General features: G+C 48.3%; 1 protein-coding gene across 2 annotated transcripts in view; it reads right to left on the bottom strand.

Annotated features, from left to right (window-relative positions):
• LOC146775922 (uncharacterized) overlaps nucleotides 1–20,840 on the bottom strand; it is an 82,375-nt gene that overhangs the window by 6,033 nt on the left and 55,502 nt on the right. For both annotated transcript variants that reach the window (XM_085637640.1, XM_085637641.1), the window contains exon 6: nucleotides 12,202–12,419. In XM_085637640.1, the coding sequence (XP_085493766.1) occupies nucleotides 12,202–12,419 (218 nt within the window). The remainder of the gene's footprint in view (nucleotides 1–12,201; nucleotides 12,420–20,840) is intronic.

Below are 20,840 nucleotides of genomic sequence, written 5' to 3'. Positions count from 1 at the left end.
CATTTGAAATCATCAATAGAATTACCGTCATAGAGTCACTGGAATAGGAGGATGGACAACGGGGAGGCGGGTGGGTCAGTGAGGAATCCACAGGCAGATACTGTATCCACCAGAAAAAGCGTTACCGAAGGTAAGTAACTTGTTCTTCTGATGGATACATCTGCCAGTGGATTCCTCACCTTGTGAATAGATTCCACAGCAGTCCCCACTCCCGGAGGAGGGTGTCCATCCCCCTATACCAGAAAATCCTGAAGGACGGAACGGGCAAAATGTCCGTCCCTCCTCACCTCAGAGTCTAAACAATAATGTTTTGCAAAGGTGTGAAGGGAGGCCCAAGTTGCCGCCCTACAAATGTCCTCCACAGGAACACCCCTAGACAAAGCAGAGGTAGAAGACTTTGCTCTAGTGGAATGAGCTCTTAAACCCTCCGGAGGCTCCTTACCAGCTAGGGAGTAGCAGATCTTGATGCATAGCACAATCCATCTTGAAAGGGTGCGCTTGTGCACCGCACGACCCTTGCTGCAGCCAGCAAAGCCCACAAAGAGCTGGTCATCAATCCTGTAGTCCTTAGTCCTGTCCAGGTAAAAGCTCACCGCCCTCTTAGGGTCCAAGCGGTGAAGTCTCTCCTCCTCCTTGGAAGGGTGAGGGGGAGGATAAAAGGTAGGAAGGGTAAAGGACTGCCCCAGATGGAAGGGAGTTACCACCTTAGGCAAAAACGCAGCCCTGGTCCGGAGAACCATTCGTTCAGCATGCACAGTCAAGAATGGGGGTTTTGAACTAAGAGCTTGAAGCTCACTTACCCTCCTTGCCGAGGTGATAGCAACGAGGAAAACCGTCTTAAAAGACAACAGTCTCAAGGGACACTTATGTAAGGGCTCGAAAGGAGAACCCATAAGATAAGTCAGTACAAGGTTTAAGTCCCATTGAGGCACAATAAAGGGAGTAGGAGGAAATTTATTCGTGAGGCCCTTAAGAAACTTAAGTACAATAGGTGATTTAAACAATGACGGCTGATCCGGCAGGCATAGAAAAGCCGACAGAGCCGATAAATATCCTTTTACAGTGGCCACAGCAAAGCCTTGCTGAGCAAGAGAAAGGGCAAACTGCAGAATGTTAGACAAACGAGCCTTCAAGGGATCAATTGACCTCTCTCCACACCAGAGAACGAATTTAGACCATCTATAGGAGTATATGGATTTGGTGGAGTGTCGCCTGGCCGATAAAATAACGTCCACCACATCCGGCGGAAGAGAAAAAGAATTCAGGTTGCCCCGTTCAATCTCCAGGCATGAAGGTGTAAGCTCTGGAGGTGGGTTGTAGAACCTGCCCCTCCGACTGCAAGAGGAGGTCTGCCCTCAGAGGGAGACGGAGCGGAGGGCACGAGGAGAGGTGGAGAAGATCTGTATACCACACCCTTCTTGGCCAATCCGGGGCGATCAATATGACTTGGGCCCGGTCTTGGCGAATCTTCCTCAGAACCCGAGGAATCAAGGGTATGGGAGGAAACGCGTAAAGGAGCTGCGAACTCCAATCCATCTGAAACGCGTCCCCCAACGCCCCCTGCATCGGATACTGGAGACTGCAGAATGACAGGCAGTGCGCGTTCTCGTGAGTGGCGAATAGGTCCACCCGAGGAATCCCCCACGTCCGGAAGACATGACGAACTACCTCTGGATGAAGCCTCCACTCGTGGTCGACGGAGAACTGCCGACTGAGACTGTCCGCACGCACGTTCAGAACTCCGGCCAGATGATTTGCCATCAGACAAATCTGATGGTCCTGAGCCCAGGACCATAGACGCAGGGCCTCTCTGCAGAGACAAAGAGACCCCACTCCTCCCTGTTTGTTTATATACCACATCGCGGTCGTGTTGTCCGTCAGGACTTGAACAGACCAACCGCGAAGGGAAGGGAGGAAGGCCTTGAGCGCCAAGCGTATCGCCCGCAATTCCAGAAGGTTGATGTGAAGCAACCTTTCCTCTGGAGACCAAAGACCCTTGATCTCCAGATCCCCCAGATGCGCACCCCACCCTAAGGTGGATGCATCCGTTATCACTGTGGCCACCGATGGAGGAAGATGAAAGGGCTTTCCTTGAGACAGATTGCCCTCCACGCTCCACCAAGATAGATCCGCTGCAGCTTCTCTGGAGATCCTCACAGACTCCCTGAGATCCCCTTTGTGCTGATACCACTGCTTGCGGAGGCACCACTGGAGCGCCCTCATGTGCCAGCGTGCATGGTTGACCAACAGTATGCAGGAAGCGAACAGACCGAGCAGGCGAAGGACCTTCAGAACTGGAACAACCGCTCCGTTGTAAAACAAAGGAATCATTTCCTGTATGTCGAGAATCCTTTGAGGAGGAGGGAATGCCCGACACACAGTAGTGTCCAGTACCGCACCTATGAACAGGTTGCGCTGAGAGGGCACCAGGTGAGATTTGGGCACATTGATCGAAAAACCCAATTTGTACAACAGCTGAGTTGTAACCTGCAGATGACGCAGCACCTTCTCCGACGACTCCGCCTTGATCAGCCAGTCGTCCAAATAAGGGAAAACCGAAATTCCCGATCTTCTGAGATGGGCTGCCATCACCTTTGTGAAGACTCGAGGTGCCGAAGTAAGACCAAACGGGAGGACCGCAAACTGATAATGCTGCGACCCTACCGTAAACCGGAGATACTTCCTGTGCGACTTCAGAATGGGGATGTGAAAATACGCATCCTGCAAGTCGAGCGACACCATCCAGTCCTCCTGATTCAGCGCCTGAAGAACCTGCGCAAGGGTGAGCATCTTGAACTTTTCCTGTTTCAGGTAAAAGTTCAGGATTCTGAGGTCTAATATCGGACGCAATCTGCCGTCCTTCTTCGGGATCAGAAAATACCGGGAGTAGCATCCCTGACCCCTCTCCTGCTCCGGAACCACCTCTATCGCACCTTTCTGAAACAACTTCAGGACTTCTTCCTGCAGGAGAAGACGGTGGTCCTCCGAGCAAGCACCCTGGCAAGGAGGGTAATTTGGAGGGAATTCCCGAAAGGGAAGGGCGTACCCATTTTCTACAAGATCCAGAACCCAGAGATCTGTAGTTACAGATTCCCAATCTTGTAGAAAATGGGTAAGCCGGCCCCCCACAGGACCAACATGATCCGGAATGTCGAATCTAGGGCTGTTTTGCGGTGGTGGGAGGGGCTGAGGAAGAGGAAGAGGAGGAGGAGAGTTGACGGCCACGTGAGCGACCTCTAAGTCTTCCTCTATATCCCTTGGAGCTTTGCTGCTGCTGCTGCTGCTGCTGCTGCTGCTGGGCTGGTCTATAAGAACGAAAACTCGCCCTTCCAAAACCCCTGTACCTCTTGAAAGTACCTCTCGGCTGGGATTGAAGGCCCAACGACCTAGCCGTAGCCTTACTCTCTTTGAAGCGCTCGAGAGCAGCATCAGCCTTCTTCCCGAACAGACCAGACCCATCAAAAGGTAAGTCCAATAAGGTCGACTGGACATCCGAAGAGAATTCGGAGGACTTAAGCCATGCACCCCTCCTGGTGGCAACTGAAGACCCCATGACCCTGGCAACTGAGTCTGCTGTATCCAGGCCACTCTGTATAACCTGGCGAGCAGCCGCCTGGGCATCCGACAGTACTTCATTGAAGCCTGCTCTATCCTCCTCCGACAGCTTCGGTGCCAACTTTTTAGCTGAATCCATAAGCGCATGGATATAGCGCCCCAATAAACAAGTCGCATTAGAAGATTTTAATGCCATACTGGCTGATGAAAAGACCTTCTTGGCCGATTGGTCTACCTTCTTGGCCTCTCTGTCCCCTGGGACTTGAGGAAACGCACCTTTTGAACGTCCAGAACAAGCAGCCTGAACGACCAGGCTTTCAGGTGAAGGGTGTGATGACAAAAACTCAGGATCCCCTGGAGCCACCCTATATCTCCTTGCAACCACCTTGGACACCGCAGGAGCCGAAAAAGGCTTGCGCCACACATCCAACACAGGCTCCAATATTGCTTCATTAAAAGGCAACAGCGGCTCTGACACCGCAGTTGGAGAGTGCAACACCTCAGTCAAGATATTGGACTTGAACTCAACAGATGGCAATTGAAGGTCCAACAACTCTGCAGCCTTTCTGATTACAGCATGATAAGGTGCCGCGTCTTTAGAAGGTTCATCCGATGGAGGAGTGATCTCCCACTCCGGAGACAAATCCAACCCACTTGCCTCCTTCAACTCGTCAAACACCTCATCGGATTTGACCAATTCCCCCTCTTCAGCCTCATCCATAAGATAGCGCCTCTCCTCCAGCACTCTCTGCGCCTCCCTTCTGGAACGGATCCGCACCTGCGGCGTCGGCGGCGCCGTGATCGAATCCGACGGTGCCGGCAGAGGCGTCGAACGCGGATCAGCTGGAGCAGCCGGCGTCGAACGAGGTCGAGTCGGCGCCGGTGAAGAGGGAAGCGGCGTCGATGTTCTTTGCGCCGGCATCTGCCAAGACGGCGTCGCTGGGAAGAAAGGCATAAACGGTGCTTGAGGATAAACCTGCGGCACTCCCAGATTAAAAGCCATCGGACCCATCGGACCCATAGGTGCACCAGAGGTATACATGGCCCGTGAGAACACCCCATACATCGCATTGAGATAATGCGAGGGGTCCTGACCTGGATTAGGGAAAGCCGGATACTGGTCAGGTAACACCGGACTCGGGCCTGCCGGCGCCGACGGTGGAACTTGCGGCGTCACAGACTCACCCGGAGCCTGATCATCCTCATCCTGGGCCGGAGTCGGAGACGGAGCCGAAGGACCTGCAGGATCTGGAGAAGCCATCGGCGCCGGAGAGGACGCCGGCACCGGCGATTCAGCCGGAGCCGGAGAAGATACAGGAGAAGAAGGAGCAAGAGGTGAAGCCGGGACAGGAGAAGGAGACACTGACTCCCTTCGACGCCGAGCAGGAGATTTAGACTTCGACGTCGAGGCCTTATGATGAGACGAATGCCTCCTCTTCTTCTTATGCTTCTTGCTCTTTGAAGCATGTCCCGAAGTCGACTTGGAAGCCGACCTCGACCTCGACCTCGACCTGGATCTTCTTCTACCTCTTTTCTCCTTTTTCTTCATCCGGGCGATAAAGAGCTTTGCCTCTCTTTCCTTAAGAGCCTTCGAGCTCATCTTCCTGCAACACGAACATCCTTCAACATCGTGGTCCGATGACAAACACCAAACGCAGTCGTCATGCGGGTCAGTGATGGACATGTGTTTGCCACATTCACGGCAAGGCTTGAAACCAGACTTCCTTGCCGACATTCTCGAAGAAAGACAGAGAAACTTCGGAATAAACACAAAGTAACAGGTAAAGCTACCAGTAACGATTCCCGAAATCCGTTGGCGTCGTCGGCGCGGAAAAAAGGGAACTGACGTCATCACGCCGAGGAGGTCTTCTTATGGAGTCGGTGACGTCAGCGGAGTCGCGAGCGGAGGCGTGCCTCTGTGACGTCATCTTCGACCCCATCGGCGTGGACTGCTACAAAAGTTTCCGAATGTTGCTGGCGCAGGGGATATTCACAAGGTGAGGAATCCACTGGCAGATGTATCCATCAGAAATGGCCTGCATTCTTAAAATGCCTCATCTGAATTCCCATGAAAATTGACCCCGACTTAAATCTTCAAATTGGTGTTTTTTCTTTTTCTCTCAAGTGACCGTCCCCGGACTTACCATCTTCTGCACGATTCCTCTGTGGAAGCACAGCCTACCCTAAGTCACATGCACATTTGCCTTAATCCCTAATTCTATATTTCTATAAAATGCCCACGACTCAAAGGTCACAACCTCTACTTTAAAAGTCATACCCCTGCAACCAAACAATACTCCATCTACTGTAGCTCATGTACTAACACTAACTAACCGTTTGCATAACTACACATACCTCGCCCGCTAAAGATCACGCCTTACTCCTATTAATTTAATCTACCACTTAGAAACTGGAGTAAAGGGATTAAATGGTACACTTAAGAGCTCAAGACTAATCTAAATAACCATTATAAAACAACTAACCTTGGGTTCTAGAGCATCCTGCTGTCCAACTTAGAGCTTAAATGCTTCATCTGTGATAGAAACCAATATATACACGCAATTACTCATGGATGAGCAGTAATTTCCTGCAGCTAAACGCAGGAAAAACAGAAATAATGCTCTTCAAAGACGCAGTCACTAGCTGGTCACCAAGCTGGTGGCCAGAGGAACTGGGTTCGGCACCATCCCCTAAATTAGTGGTTAAAAACCTGGGGGTCCTAATAGACTGTAAACTTAATCTTGATGAGCACATAGCTACAACCAAACGAGCCTGCTTCCATGCACTCAGTCTGCTCCGCAAGGTTTTTCACTTCTTCCCTGTTTACACACGTAAAACTCTGGTACACGCTTTAGTACTTAGTCGCCTGGATTTCAGTAGTGCTTTGCTGATTTCTGCCAAAGAATCTGCCCTGAATAGCTTACAGGTGGTGCAGAACACAGCTGCCCGCCTGGTATCCAGTGCACCCTATCGAGCTCCCTCACTTCCTTTGTTACGCAAACTTCACTGGTTACCTATACGCAAAATAATCCAATCCAAGATCTGCTGTATGGTGTTTAAAGGCCTAAACCAGATGGGTCCTACATATCTGGCAGACAAACTGATCAGACACACACCATCATGTACCCTTCGTTCAAATGGGAAAGGCCTTCTTGTCATCCCACGCAACAAGCAAACCAGATTGGGAGGCAAATCGTTCTCCTATCTAGCCCCTCAACTCTGGAACCAACTACCCTTGGACTTGCGTCTCTGCACTAATTATCTGAGCTTTAGGAAAAAACTCAAAACCCCATTTTTTTAACACTGAGTGCTCCTCCTGTATACGTTCTCAGCGCGGAGATACCCCATTTGGGGTGATTCGTGCGCTTTATAAATGATATAAATAAATAAATTACCACTCTAACGGAATATATAACTATTCTGGCCATACTAATACAGTAAGCGGTCAGGCAGCCCACTGTAGTTCAGACTGTATAATAATTTCCTGACACTCACAAAAGACAAAACTGCTACTAGTCACGTCCATCATCCAGCACTGTACCAATCCACAGCAATAAACCTCCCATCACCAGCTGAACGTGCATGGAACAACTGAAGAGACCTCCACATACCACTGGCCAACGGAGGACTTTAATTTAGTCCACCACTGCAGGTCCCAGCACGCTACATACTAAGACCACTTCTTGACATCTCACAATGACAATTAGATATGAGATGATAGTGGCAAAGTCCATCCCAGCAGATCCCTTCGCCATGTCTTCCCTAACCTACGCCTTCTCAGGATCATACACTTTAAACAGAATAGATCAGAATGGACAACCCAGTGCAGTAACCAGCTAAGTGGATTATAATAATGAAAAAAAGCATAAATGGACCTGCAAAGCTGCTCGAAGCCGCCAGTATACTGAAAACCATAAACTGTGCCTCTTTCTTTGACACTTCTCCATCCATCACTCTGTTAAGCATTGCATCCTATAACAATAAATTTGCCTCAATGGTCACCACATGTGGCACGGACACACTAACCAGATAGGATCAAAACAAAGACAACACACTTTCAGCCACACACCCTACACGGTTTAGCATGCTACCAATGAAGGAAGCGCTTCAGCGCCCAACTTAGGGGTAGTAAGCACTATATAAATGTTGCTATACAATACATAATCTCATACCAAGTCTAGAAAAGGACGCTGTGAAAAGTAGTCTACGTTCATTGTTCAATGCAGGACAGAGAAAATCAAACCATTTGTTTGATTTTGAGCTGCACAAAAATGCATTTCTCAAGAATTACCTTATTTTTTGTGCTCCCAGTGAAAACAAATCAATCTGAATCTAGTTTGCTGGAAATCCATTTCGTCCTTGTTATGGGGTCATCATCCGGGAAGAGCTTGGTTCCAGTGACACAGTATGCACGGGATCCACATCTTGGCATACCCATCCAACTTAGGGCAACAGAATAAGTATACAAAACAGTTATAGGTGGAATACTTGAATTAAGCTCAACACTGGTATATCACTCAGCCGGGCTAGACTTTTCCCATGAGGAGCATGGTCCAAACTGATTTGCATATGGCTGGTTGCAAAATGAGGTGGCCTTATGGGAGAAAAACTATGGATTGGGATGCGGCGTCGGATGATAGCCAGTGGTGAAGATAAATTCAAGCATTCCATCCATTACTTTGTGTTATGATGCCATAAGCGTGATGTGTATGCTCAGACATGGGTCCTGTGCTCACTGTGCCACTGGAATCAAGCTATACCTGGCTTATGAATGCATAAGGGCAAAACCTGTCATGGGTTGCTTGTATTCCTGTTAAGGGAAGTCATGACCTGGCAGTTTGGGCTGGACTGTTCCCAGGTGGAGCAGGGTCAAGGCTGATTTGCATATGGCTGGGTCCAAACTGAGGTGGCATGGTGGAGGAAACCGTGATTGCCAGTGGCTGAGATTAATTCAAGATTCCATTCATCACTTCTTTTTTTAACACACGTAAAAAAACAGCACTTCAGATGGCAAACCGAACTTGCCTATTGACATAGAACCTGAAAACAAACGCTGGCATAGAAACAGGAGCACAGATCGAAACTATGGAGTCAACCCCTTGCAACACAGACCCCAAACCTGTACCGAAAAACAGAAAAGAAATCATACATTGCATTCCCAAATAAGAAGCAAATGTCAGGGAGTGCAACTTTTTAGATTTACTTCATATTAAACCCTCTCCAAATTCTGTTTTATGTCCCACTTCCGGATTGTAGGAAGGTGGAATCTGACTGCATGGTTGCCCCCACTTTTTTCCTGGTGTTTGAATGGTTTTTGACTAGTCTGGCTGGAATCCTGCTATCCAGGACCCCAGCCTATCTGCTTTCTCCCTTAAATGACATGGTGTGCATACTAGATGCACTAGTGATTGGATACTGTGGTACCTTAGGTACCTAGGGCATAGGCACTTCACAGGCCTACCAGGGGCTGCAGCATGTATTATGCCACCCCTGGGAAGCATTCTCAATCTGACACCACTGGCCTGCTACTGCAGCCTGGGTGAGGTAGTGTTAGCACTCCTCACTGAGATATGCCACCCCTATTGAAGGCCCTATCAATCCTGAGGGCAGGGTGCTTGGTTTACAATACGAGGGGGTGCCTCTGCATGAGCAGGGCCCCTCTGCAGCTACCAGAGTCTATTCTCTATGGCTGTTTGTGGATGCGGTTAAACCATATACTCTTAAGTGCATTATAATGCTAACTTTGAATGACTGCATCAAAACATGTCGTGATTGGTGTCAAACAACTTGGAATCATACCCCCACATCAGTCCATGATGTGGGAGCATGATCCCACCCTTCTAGAGGGGACGACATGTACCCACTGTAGTAAAACGACAGAAATCTGAAAGAGCCCTGGCATCACAAAATGGATGCCGCCAGCACAGACACTGGGCTGTCCTCCTGATGCTGACTGAAACTCGCAGTGGAGGAGGCCCAACAATAGGCATCCTGTCACAGGGAGGTGTCACCACCTTCCAGACAGGATTTAGTGTATTGGAGCTGGGTGGGTGCACTTCTAGAGTGCTTTGAAGTCCTGCACTGGGGGAGCAGTAGGCTCCTCTGTGCATATGCCAGCTCAAACCGGTTCAGGGGCTACCTGTCCCTGCTCTGGCGCGAAACTGGACAAAGGGAAGTGGGTGTAACCACCCCCTACCCTGACTCTCCCAGAGGAGTGGTCATAGAGCTAGTCCCTCCCCTATCTTCAGTATAAGATAGCAAACTTTGCAATTGCAAAACAGATAACCCTGGACGCCGCTCTACAAAGAAGAATCCTGGCCCTTCGACGTTCCACTACCTTTGTAAGACAGAAGAATCTCCCTTGGAATCAAGGAGTTACTTCCCTGCTTGGCAGGCACCAAAAACCTAATCAACGGTCGCAAACCTTCCCGCTCCTGCCGGAGTTCAAAGTCACTGTAGCCCCGGAAGTAGATTTCCTGACTTCTCGACGGCCATTGTGAGTCCCCAGCAGAGCTGATGCGAGTGGACCCCACGAGTGACGAGAAACAGCAATACCCGGGTACCGTGCACTATTGTCGAGTGCAACCCCTTCACGACGTTCTACGAACTTGTGCATTGGACCATTTGTGGCCCAAGCCTCCAGCAGGTTTTGCAGCGAAAATCAGAGGCCTACCCTGTCCCGAGTGACCGTGAGCTCCTGTGAAGCATTTCCTCAAGAGGCGTCTTCGCGATCCCTTGCCCGTTGGCTTGTGGGTCCGCCGAAGACTTTCTTATCGACTAAAAGGACTCCCCTGGTTGCTCCAGGCCTGCCCTCACTCACCCTCGCTGGGTGAGTCCCTCAGACCTTGCTGGTCTGCAACGCTGACCTTCTTCGATTTCCACAAGGCTTGCAGTTGCCAAGGCTTGTTGGATCCAATCCGGTTGCCGACACCGCAGTCAGCTGCAGACGTCATGGGACACTCCGAATCCAGCTGCTGGTCATCGTTTATCTCTCCTGGACCTTGTGAGCGAAGAGTCAAAACCCCATCGACGACCTGAAATCACTCGACATCTGTGGTCAGCCATCTTCCTGGCCACCGGTCACTGGCAAGTGACTTTGAACACTGTCCCTTCAATTTTCAGGTCATCTGCATCTCGAATCCACCCTTGGATTCCACCGGACACTTCTTCAGTCAACGCAAGCAGCAAGTCTTCTTTGGTCTCCATAGAAAACAGCGATGCGACCCGACACCAAAAGACACCTATGCACCCGGCTTCCCTGGGTGAGGTAACTCGTGCACTCCGGTGCCCTAGTGTGTGTTGGCCCTCGAATTACTTACCTTGTAAGTGGCTTGCTTGTAGACTTCCTCGAAGTACCCTAAAACTTTAAAAATCAAACCGCGACTTGCTCCATTATAATCAATAGGGAACCCGCGGCTGTGTTCACACGCTGCATGCGTCTCCCGTGGGTCTGTTACTTACCTGCTTTCACTGCAGTAGTGAAGCCCCAGCGATTCTACAGGCCCTAGGCCTTGTCATTTTGCAAGTCGACTTTCTTAACCCATTTTTTTAGAATATGGTCTGGTACGCCCCTAGGGCTCCAGCCATATTTGTGCTTAACTTCTTGTGAAACGTTGATATTTGAATGTGTTCCTGGCTTCTCATCTCATAAAGAGATTATTAGAGTGTGTCTAGTAATAAATACATATATATTTGATATATATACCTGTGTGGTGTCCTTTCATTTGGTAATTCAAGAGATTATAAGGTAAAACAAGCTGCTTTACATTCCTCTGAGACTTAGCCTGAAGGCTGCTCTCCACAGCTACCACTAGGATAGTTTTCTTTAAAAGGTTGTCTTAAACCTATCTACCATAAGAGTCGAATTGGACTGGTGCAAGGTGGCCACTTTAACTAGTGACCAGCATATGCCAGGCCAACTTCTCACACTGATAATAAATGTGCAAGAGCTTGCACAAAGACAAGTAAACCCCCCAAAGTACTATAAAAGTGTGTGCCTCAAAAGAGGAGGGTGCCCACAATTTGACACATAGTCCGCATCAGTTTCTGCAATTTTGCGGAGGCCCACATCAAACCACAGTCCTGAAACGTAGAAACAGGACCCCAGAAAAGAAAGGTTAGTTTGAACAAAAATAGATATAACACACAGACAGCAACCTGATGCTCCCCCCCAAAAGAGTAAACACCAGGAGCAGGCAGAGATCTAACCTGTATCTAAGCATTCACCCTTTAGGATGTCGCAGCCTCCCAACGCCACCAGTAAAATGCCGGCATCCTAACTAGATATGCACTGGATCAGCCTGCCCTCGTATGAGAAAGACCCAACTCCCCAACAGTCACAGAAACTCCTCACCCCAAAGTGGCAAGTCAGAGCTAAAGCCAGCAGATCGAACACAAGTCTGAAACTGTTCTTTAAAAAGAAGTGTCAACACGACGTTGAGCTGTTACAATTTGAAGCAAATACGGCCTCATGCATAGGAGAAAGAATCGGTGGCAGTCTGTGTTCTAAAACACACTCTTACATTGAAACGCGCACCACACAGAAGACAGCCTCAACCTAACCTGCTCGGCTGCAGAGATGACGCAAGCATCCCACTGCCCAAGGTCACAGCTTGGAAAAAAAATCCCGCGCAGGTCATTACTCACAGGTCTGTCAGCTGGTTGCAGCCGGATAGGTTGAGGTGCTGAAGTCTCCTCAGGTAGCGGGAAGCTGCCTGAAACCCTTCGTCGCTGACCCGGAGGCAGTGGCTCAGCGACAGCCGCTCGAGCGAGCGGCAAGCAGCGGCAAAGGTCAGCAGGCTGCGGTCAGTCACCTCCGTCACCAGGCTCAGAGACAGCCGCCTGAGGTCCGTGAACTGGATCACCTGCAGAGACGGAAGAAACAGTCACCGTGACAGGAAGAGTGCACCGAGAGGAGTCTTCGGGCTTCATATGCATAGAATCTAGGTGTTACCATTTTATCTTATCTCGCATCAAAATTCAAGATTAAAACCACCTTTTTCATTGAAGGTTCTTCACAAGATTCTTCCTGGATTTACCCCAAGAAAACTCTTGTTCATGGCCACGGCTATAACTGGGTTTACCTTTGATTACCACAACAATACCCCTTTGGGTCGGTCAGAACATCTAATGGAGCAACTCGAGCCGGTAGTGCCTTTACTTAGCGCCCTGCACTGGCGATAGGGTCCGTGGTGTAATCCTAGGCACCCAGGGCCTCATTAAGAGGTCCCCAGGAATCCATAGTTACAGGCCAAATTGGGATTCCTGGATATGCAGCGTTTTCACCCCGAGGATAACGTCGCGGGGTCAAACTCTGGAGAAAATCAAGAATTACTGGGAGAATCAGGACCAGAGATACTGATTCCCTCAGTAATTCCTCATTTCGCAAGGGAACTTAGCGGTCCCACTTGTAAATCCCGTTATATCGACCCTTCCACACACCCCTCGAGTGATGGGTACTCTCGAAATCAGAACTTTGGCGTGTACAGTTAATGGGGGGGACGGGGGAGGGAACAACAGAGACCTCAAAATGCGAACCAGCCTACGTAGGTTACTTTAGAAGTAGTACTTCCTACATGGGCAATTGCAAAGTAGACGATCAATTGCACTTCACAATATATATTTTTTTTTCCTCAAAAGCAAACGCCATTTCTCCCTGGAGAAACCTCTTCTCATACCCCCATCCAATTTATGGGGTGTTCCTTCCCTGTTCCAATTCCTAAAAATGCATGTACTGATGCCTTTGACAAGTGTAAATGTACTTGTACACAGGAACACTGAAATCTCATCCCAATGTGCTTGACATGCAATTCCACCATATCTGCGGAGCTTCTGAGTGAGGCAATTCCAATTAAGAGCACAACATTCCAATATTTGTGATGCTGCTATAATCCACAATGGTGAGATTTTGTTATTTGCGCTCCAAAATTTCACATGATTGTATACTGGGCCCTCCCTGTTCAAAGAGGTGCAATTCGTTTCTGTGTAGGAAAGGATCACTCTCCACAAGAGGACACCTTGTTAGACAGTCACATACATCGCAGTAAATCATTGTGGGCTTGACTATGAGTTGCGTGGAAAGGGGCGTGGAAATAGAGGCCTTACATTTACACTTTCCATTCGGTATTCCTACCCGTGTATATGCAATTTTTCAGGCCTCGAATGGGGGATAATGTGTGTTTACCGAAATTACGATGCCCTTTCCCGCATATGATTCCAAAATTCGCATGTGCCCAAATTCTAAGTGCCTTTACCGGTGGAATTTGTAAGTGGAAACACAAACAGAGCAAGCCCATACTCAGTCAATTTGCAAACGTGCAGGGAGGTATCTCCTGTGGAAATACCACTCCACACGACTCACAATCAGGTCCTCTGTGAGGAGTTACCATTCTAAGAAGTCAAACTGATCACAGGAGGGATATAGCTTTTGGTTACAATGACAATAGGAGGGAGTTACATACCAATACATTGTAAGGGGAGTCTGTCTGGAGGGCACACGGCTCACAAGATGGATATGTGCAAACAGTCATGCCAGGAGCATGAAGAAACCTGCAAGGAGTCACACGCTCCACAATACTTATCTATAGTGTTGTAATGCACCATCATCGCATGCCTTGATATTTCGAAAGACTGGTCAATGGGGCTCACAATGGGAAACTAGCGAAATACACAATGTTACATAAGGGGCAGAGGGATAGAACTGGGGTCATAGGCAGGATTTTGTAACTTGCTGGAATCAAAGAGATTTTAGCACAGTTTTTAATCCAATGGAATTGTGTTCCAAATTCTGAGGTTGTTCTCAGAGAACATTGTACATCTTGCGTTTTCTCTCGGGATCTTCTCACCTGTGACAAATCATGTTCTGCAAGATGTGACAGGACAGTTATTTTACTGAATGCGTGTGCCACTGCTGGACTATTTTTGGGCTCTAACTCAATTCTGAGAACAACCAGGAGCCCGATCAGTATTTTTGGGGATTAAGATGGTTATGTCTTCTTAATCCCGAGGTGCACTGCCACATTCAGGAGAGGCTGCATCCTATTGGTAAACTACTTAGGAAACTCCTAAATAGATCACTGCAGCGGGCCAGCTCTGCAGAATTGGCCCCCTATTGGATTCTGGAATCTTTTGGCTGTCAAGCGAGAGGGATCCCGGACTCCATAAACAATTATTGACAATAACCCCTGCAATCTTAGACCTATGTGAAGTCATGATATATTCATCAAACATTTGCATACAAAGGGAACGACCTTTGAGTTGCCTTTGCTCAACCTGTTTATAGTGCTTTTAAGCCCCGTAAAGATTACAAATGATTTATGATCGCCAGAGAGGATCTACATACAGTTGCTGAGCAGTACAAGCATGCAGTGACTGATGTACTCACACTGATCAATAGGTTGCTGAATGATTGGTCAGTGATTCACTCCGTCAGTCTGTTTTATCTTCCCATCAGGAAGGTTATAAAGCAAACTGACTCCCTCATCAAGTCAGTTATAGGAGCCTATCTAAGGAATCGCAGGAACATGCTGTACTGGAAGAAATATGGGAGGGCAGTTGAGAAAGGGGCCAGCTATGCAAGTTAAGGTCAAAAGTGTGTGCAAAATCTGTAGTGCTGTAAGGTGCCTCCTCGTGACAACTTCTCTTCCGCCAAGTCATAGTTATATAACTTACTTTTAACCTGCAGTGCCAACAAGAGACTGACAACACATAACAAAACCCTCTTTATTCCAATAGTACCCGCCCTCACGTGGTTCAGAACTGGCTTCAGTGCAGTTTTCTGTTTACAGTATATCGGAAAAGATGGTCTAGCAGAAGCAAGCAAGGCTGCCCTTGAGAGGGCGGAAGTGGTGCGATCACGCAGCTGAGCGAGACGGAACCCAAACCGGCCGCGTGCTGCCAACCACAAACAACTGGCTAACGTCTCTCTCCTGCTCAAGGTAGATCTAGTGACAGATGCCACATATCCTGACATTTAGGACAGATGGCAGATGATGGGGGCTCATTTCCTGTCCTGATGCATCGGTCAAGAGTTGCTTTTGATCCCATTTGGAAGGAACAATGCCTGGCAATGTTGTGCTGGGCTGATCCGACTGGAGCAGGACCAGGGATGATTTGCGTATGGCTGGTCTTTGTCTGAAGTGGCACGGTCAGTGAAAAACTGAAAGCACCCCTGAGACTTTGCCAGTGGGTGACACTTTCTTGAAACAACACTGCAAAGTCAAGTTAGTTGCTACATACGCTCCTGTGTGCCTTCCAAGTATTTTTTAATTGTGTAACTGATTTGTCCCACCACCTCTGCTGCAAGGCTGTTCCATGCATTTACTGCTCTTGCTCCTGGCCCTACAAATGTCAGTATTGTACCGGGTTTCTTGAGAAAGCTCAAGGTGGCCAGGCACGTATGTGGACAACACAAAACACCAGTTGGATGAGAGGTCCTCTGCTGGCACCTCTGAAGCTGAATCTGTAAATGTGGATCAGTTGAGAATCAGGTCCAAATGCATGTTGTGCTCTGTGAGGAACTCGCCTGGTTGTATGGAGTACAAGCACCATGCCTGCTTCATGCAGGAGTTTTACTCCATAGAGACACTGCTTGATCAGCAGGCTGAACATAGGTTTTGGCATGTTGATTAGTGCCTCTGACAAGCACCATTAAGGTAGTTTTGTTATTCTAGGCCTAGAAAATCTTTTACGGGGTAAAAATAATGGACCACATTTATCAGAGCATTATGTTGCCCTGTGATGCAAGGGCAACGCAATCCTTACGTCAGATTTACTATGCCACGCCAGGCCACCTTGCGTGACCCTGCGCTGTTTGGTAAATCTGCAGTAACACAAGGCTGCGCAAGCCACTCCCTTTCATTACTCTACGCCGGGAAGGCATTACGTGGGTGGAGCGTGGGTATTCCCACACATCCATCCATGTATTTTGGCACATTCCCAGATGTACCAAGACAGCTAAAGCCGGGAATGCATCAAGATGCTACGCCTTCCCAATAGAGGCGTTGCAAGAAGTATCTTCATTTCTCCTCGTTTTTTCCTCTAAGTGTGCTGCATTCTACAGCACACTTAGAAGAAAACGCCTCTAAGGATGGTTTTTGTGCAGGAAGGTGTCCCTTTTTGCACAAAAACAATTGTTCACGTAACACAAGCACTCTTGCACCATGGTGCGAGAGCGCCTGCTGCGTTGGTGCTAGGCTGCACTGAGTGCGCCAGCACAGGAAGAGAGTAGGAAAGCACTATTTGTTAGTAAATATGGCGCATTTCTGCTCTCTGCATTTGTTGCAGCGCAGCAAGTTGTCTTGTTGCGCTGCAACAAATAATAATCCATCTCACCCAATGTCTTTAGACTAATAGTGATTGGATCTCCTGCCTCATCACCTGTCCTGAAGAGGCATTCCATTCACTAGGTCCCTGGTATGAACCTGGACCTCTAACAATGATGTTAACCACAGTAAGAGTTGCTCCTAGTGTAATGACCACTATGGAGTGTGGGTTATATTGTGAGTGAAGGCATCTCACAAAATGTGATGGACTGGTCTCATACACCACCTGGTGTCATGCTTCATCATTGACCGGTCCTCGCACTCTAAAACCTTGGTTTGATAGAGGGCGGGCATGCACCGGACGACAGGGATGCACTTCTAAACTAAGTGGGGGCCCGTGAGAAAGTGAATGCGAGTAAAAATCATTATAGTTATCAAATTATGTTTTTAATGTGATTGGTAACTATATGATATTAAAATCATTGAACGGTGTATGGGGAATTTATTGTCCCCTAACCGTAGTGTAAGCGGTCGACATGTTTCTGCCATGTTGGCCCAGGTGTGTCCAGGGCATTCATCAGGATCTTAGTGTAAAGAAGGGGGGGGCTCCGTTCTTACCAACTGGTGGCAAGAAGATGCCACTGTGCGAGTGTGACCTGTGTCACTCTCCACAATTGGATGGCTTCCAAGTTCACGTCTGTAATAGAAGTTTGAAAGGAAGAACATATAACAACAAACCCTGGTCATGGTGAGGTACTGAACACAATGCACTGATTCAGTTAAAAGTGAGTGACTACTCGTGTGACATGTGACACTCTATATGTGTACATGATTCCAAGAAGGATGAAGTGAGATAAGATCTCACTGTTCTTACCCTAAATATCAAAGCTACTTGCACCATGGGAGATGGGGAGGGGAAACCCCTGTTGTCAAACCCTGTAAAGAAAAACACACAGACCGTGAAATTGTGGTCTGAGGGCAAAAGAAAATAACGTAAAACAATCAATTACAGTCACATATGGAAGGATCTGTAAAACAGATACACACTCATTCTGCATTCAAACGCACTCTTACTGCCTCAAGGAAAGTTTCCCGCGTTGCTCCTAGGTGACTGCTCCCATTCCTCACCGATTTGGGAATGAGGAGAAAGTCATCGAACTATATATAGTGTGTGGCCAAAAGCGCTAATTGATGTTAAGTGGATCGGCAAATTGGGAAAGTATCGCCAGGTGCGCAATTTCCGATGTCCTCATGAGCAGAGTGATCGCAAGAAAGAAAATGCCTGGTTGGGTAATGGCGGAGGTCCGCGCATGCTCTGTATCCCGCGCTGAAGCTAAGTCCGCCCTTACATGCGTATGCTCGAGTGGTGGGAGGGAGGAGATTGTTTCGCCCTTTCCGTAGTGGCTCTGCAGCTGTGGGAAAGGCTACGCGAGTCTACGTACAGCCGGGACCCGCCCAAGTGTGAGAGTGGCTGCGCATGCACGCTGGGTCAAGAAGAAGTCGGGGACCGCCCAGGTGTGGGTGCGGATGTCATGTACAAATGTTTAGGAGTAAAGGGATGCTTCACCTGAAGAGTACAGGTGAGAATGAGTTGTTACCCCGCGGCTGGTTGGAAAGGTTACAATGAAGATCGTTGGTTAAATTACATTATAACCCCGTACTTGGTTACATTAGTCACGGAGAAATAAGAAAAAAGAAAAAGGAGAGGGCACTATGTGCGCTTGTAAAAGCAATAAATTGTAGTCGCACTATCCCCGTTTGTTGAAATTGGGCGGCATTTGGAGGAGCGTAACTAAAAGCGTGCTTGCTGGTGGATGGACCTACACAGAGAAAGTGTATGTCGGAATATAAGATCTGTGTGCTGTATGAGGCCAGCCAACCTTGGGGAAATACTATTGGCCTGGTTAAATGGTCTCAGAAAGCTGCTGACAACCATAATACTGTATATTTACAAATGAAAAGGATCACCATGGTGACGCTTTAAGGTGGGTTATCTGAAAAGGACGAGTGTGTTTAGAGTTTCAGAGATAAATGAAGTATCTCGCAAGGAATGTTAAACTGTGTACGGTGTCACGTGTTTGTCTGCGAAGGAAGAGTCACAGGTTGTTAGCGTCCCATCTGTAGCCATGGGATCTCATCATTGAGTCCCTTCTCCCAGGATCGCAGCCGGTAGACCCATCGTTGTTCCCTAACATGTAGTGCTTTCGTCAGATCGAATTTGCGTTTTTTCATCACCTCCAGGATAGTCCACCTGAGGTCTGTGTCCTTATGGTTCTTCTCGGTGAAGTGACGTGTCAGTTTGTTATTGGTCTTTTTACACCTGATGGTGCTCCGGGGTTAGTTGATGCGGACCTTTATTTTCCTAGTGGTCATTCCCACATATTTAAGGCCGCATGGGCAGTTTAAGTGGTACACGACATTCTCAGTGTTACAGTTGCTAAATTCTCGTAACTGCCAGGGTTTTCCGGTGCCTATGTCCACCTCCTTTGTGTTGGTCGTAAGCTCGCAGGATGTGCACCACCACAGGAAAAATGACCAACTGGTCGTGGTTGACTCCAAAGTGTCTGCTGTTCTTCTCCTTCAGGGGCTGGCATTTTAGCATGTACCAGTTCATCGCGTAAGCCTCCTGTTGCGCTTGAAGGCGAACAGAGGTGATTCCCACTGATTTCCTGCGCTGTTTAGGATGGGCCATTTTTTTCTGATGATTTTTTTGAACTGTGTTAGAGGCTGGGGTATATGTAGTAACACAAACTGATCTCTTAGTGTCTTCTTTTGTCACGTCCTCTAATAGTGATTCTCTTGGATTGTTTCTGGCTAATTTTTTTTTTTTGCTCTTCTCACCATTTTTTTCGGATAGTGACGTTCCAGGAGTTTTTTCTCCAGTTGTTCCACCTGTTCCTCAAAGGTTACTGTGTTCGAACAGTTCCTCCGGACTCGAAGGAACTGTCCTACCGGTAGATTTTGTCTCAGGGCCCTCGGGTGGTAGCTCTCAAAGAGGAGTAAACTGTTTTTGTCAGTGGTTTTGTAATGCACCTTTGTCGCAAAACCTTCATCAGTGAGGGTGATGTCCAGATCAAGGAATGTTGCATGGTTCTTGTTAATCGTATGTGTGAACTTAAGGTGATTATCTTTAGAGTTAACCCACTGGACAAACTCTGTTGCATCTTCCTCTGTTCCGTTCCACACAATCAGCACGTCGTCTATGTAGCGCTTCCATGTTTTCAGATGTTTCAGAAATGGGTTATTTGGGTTGAGGATGTAGTCATCCTCAAATTGTTGGACATAGAGGCATGCCATGCTGGGGGCAAAAGTGCTGCCCATGGAAGTTCCTGTGATTTCTAACAATGATGCCAACGTCCCTGTACACCTCTGGCCATGATGCGCAGCAATGGATTGGAACACCTTTTAAGCTTTAATAGATTTCTATCAACATTGGTAGTGCCGCTGTTTAATACTAGCAGCAGAAACAATTTGTGGAGCGAGATGGCAGGGTACAGTAACATAAATTATTACTTATCAGCTGTAGCCTCAAGTCGGCAGGGAGGGGTTAAGACCAGGGATAGAGCCACACGGAAGGTTGGTGTTACGCCAGAGTAAGCACACTTTGAGAAGTAAGAGACACAGGTAATACCCAGTGGCGTAAAGAAACTTGAGCCCCCCCCCCTCCTGCAAGATACGTGGCGGTGGCTCCTCTGGACTCAATCAGGAGCTCTCCAGCCAGGGTATTGTGCTGAGGGGGCCATTGGAGCTTGCCCCCCCTTCCACACAGCTGGTGCTATGGTGCCTAAGTTATGCCACTGGCCTGGTGCTCCTGCTGCCTTCTCCTTTACTGTCCCTGCTGCTTGGCCTCTGCCCTTGGAGCCAGACGTGGCCTCTTTCCAGTAGCACCTAGTTACCTCGTCTCTTCTCGTGACACTATACTTCCTGCAGGAACCCAGCCCTTTCTAAATGCTTCTGCAGACACGAAGCAGGCCCTTCACTGCTGTTTTCTTACACTCTAAGCCACAGCTGATTTGGACGGAG

Source organism: Triturus cristatus, chromosome 12, assembly GCF_964204655.1.
Source record: "Triturus cristatus chromosome 12, aTriCri1.1, whole genome shotgun sequence".
In the NCBI taxonomy this organism is placed as follows: Eukaryota; Metazoa; Chordata; class Amphibia; order Caudata; family Salamandridae; genus Triturus; species Triturus cristatus.
This window is presented reverse-complemented; position numbering and strand designations above follow the sequence as displayed.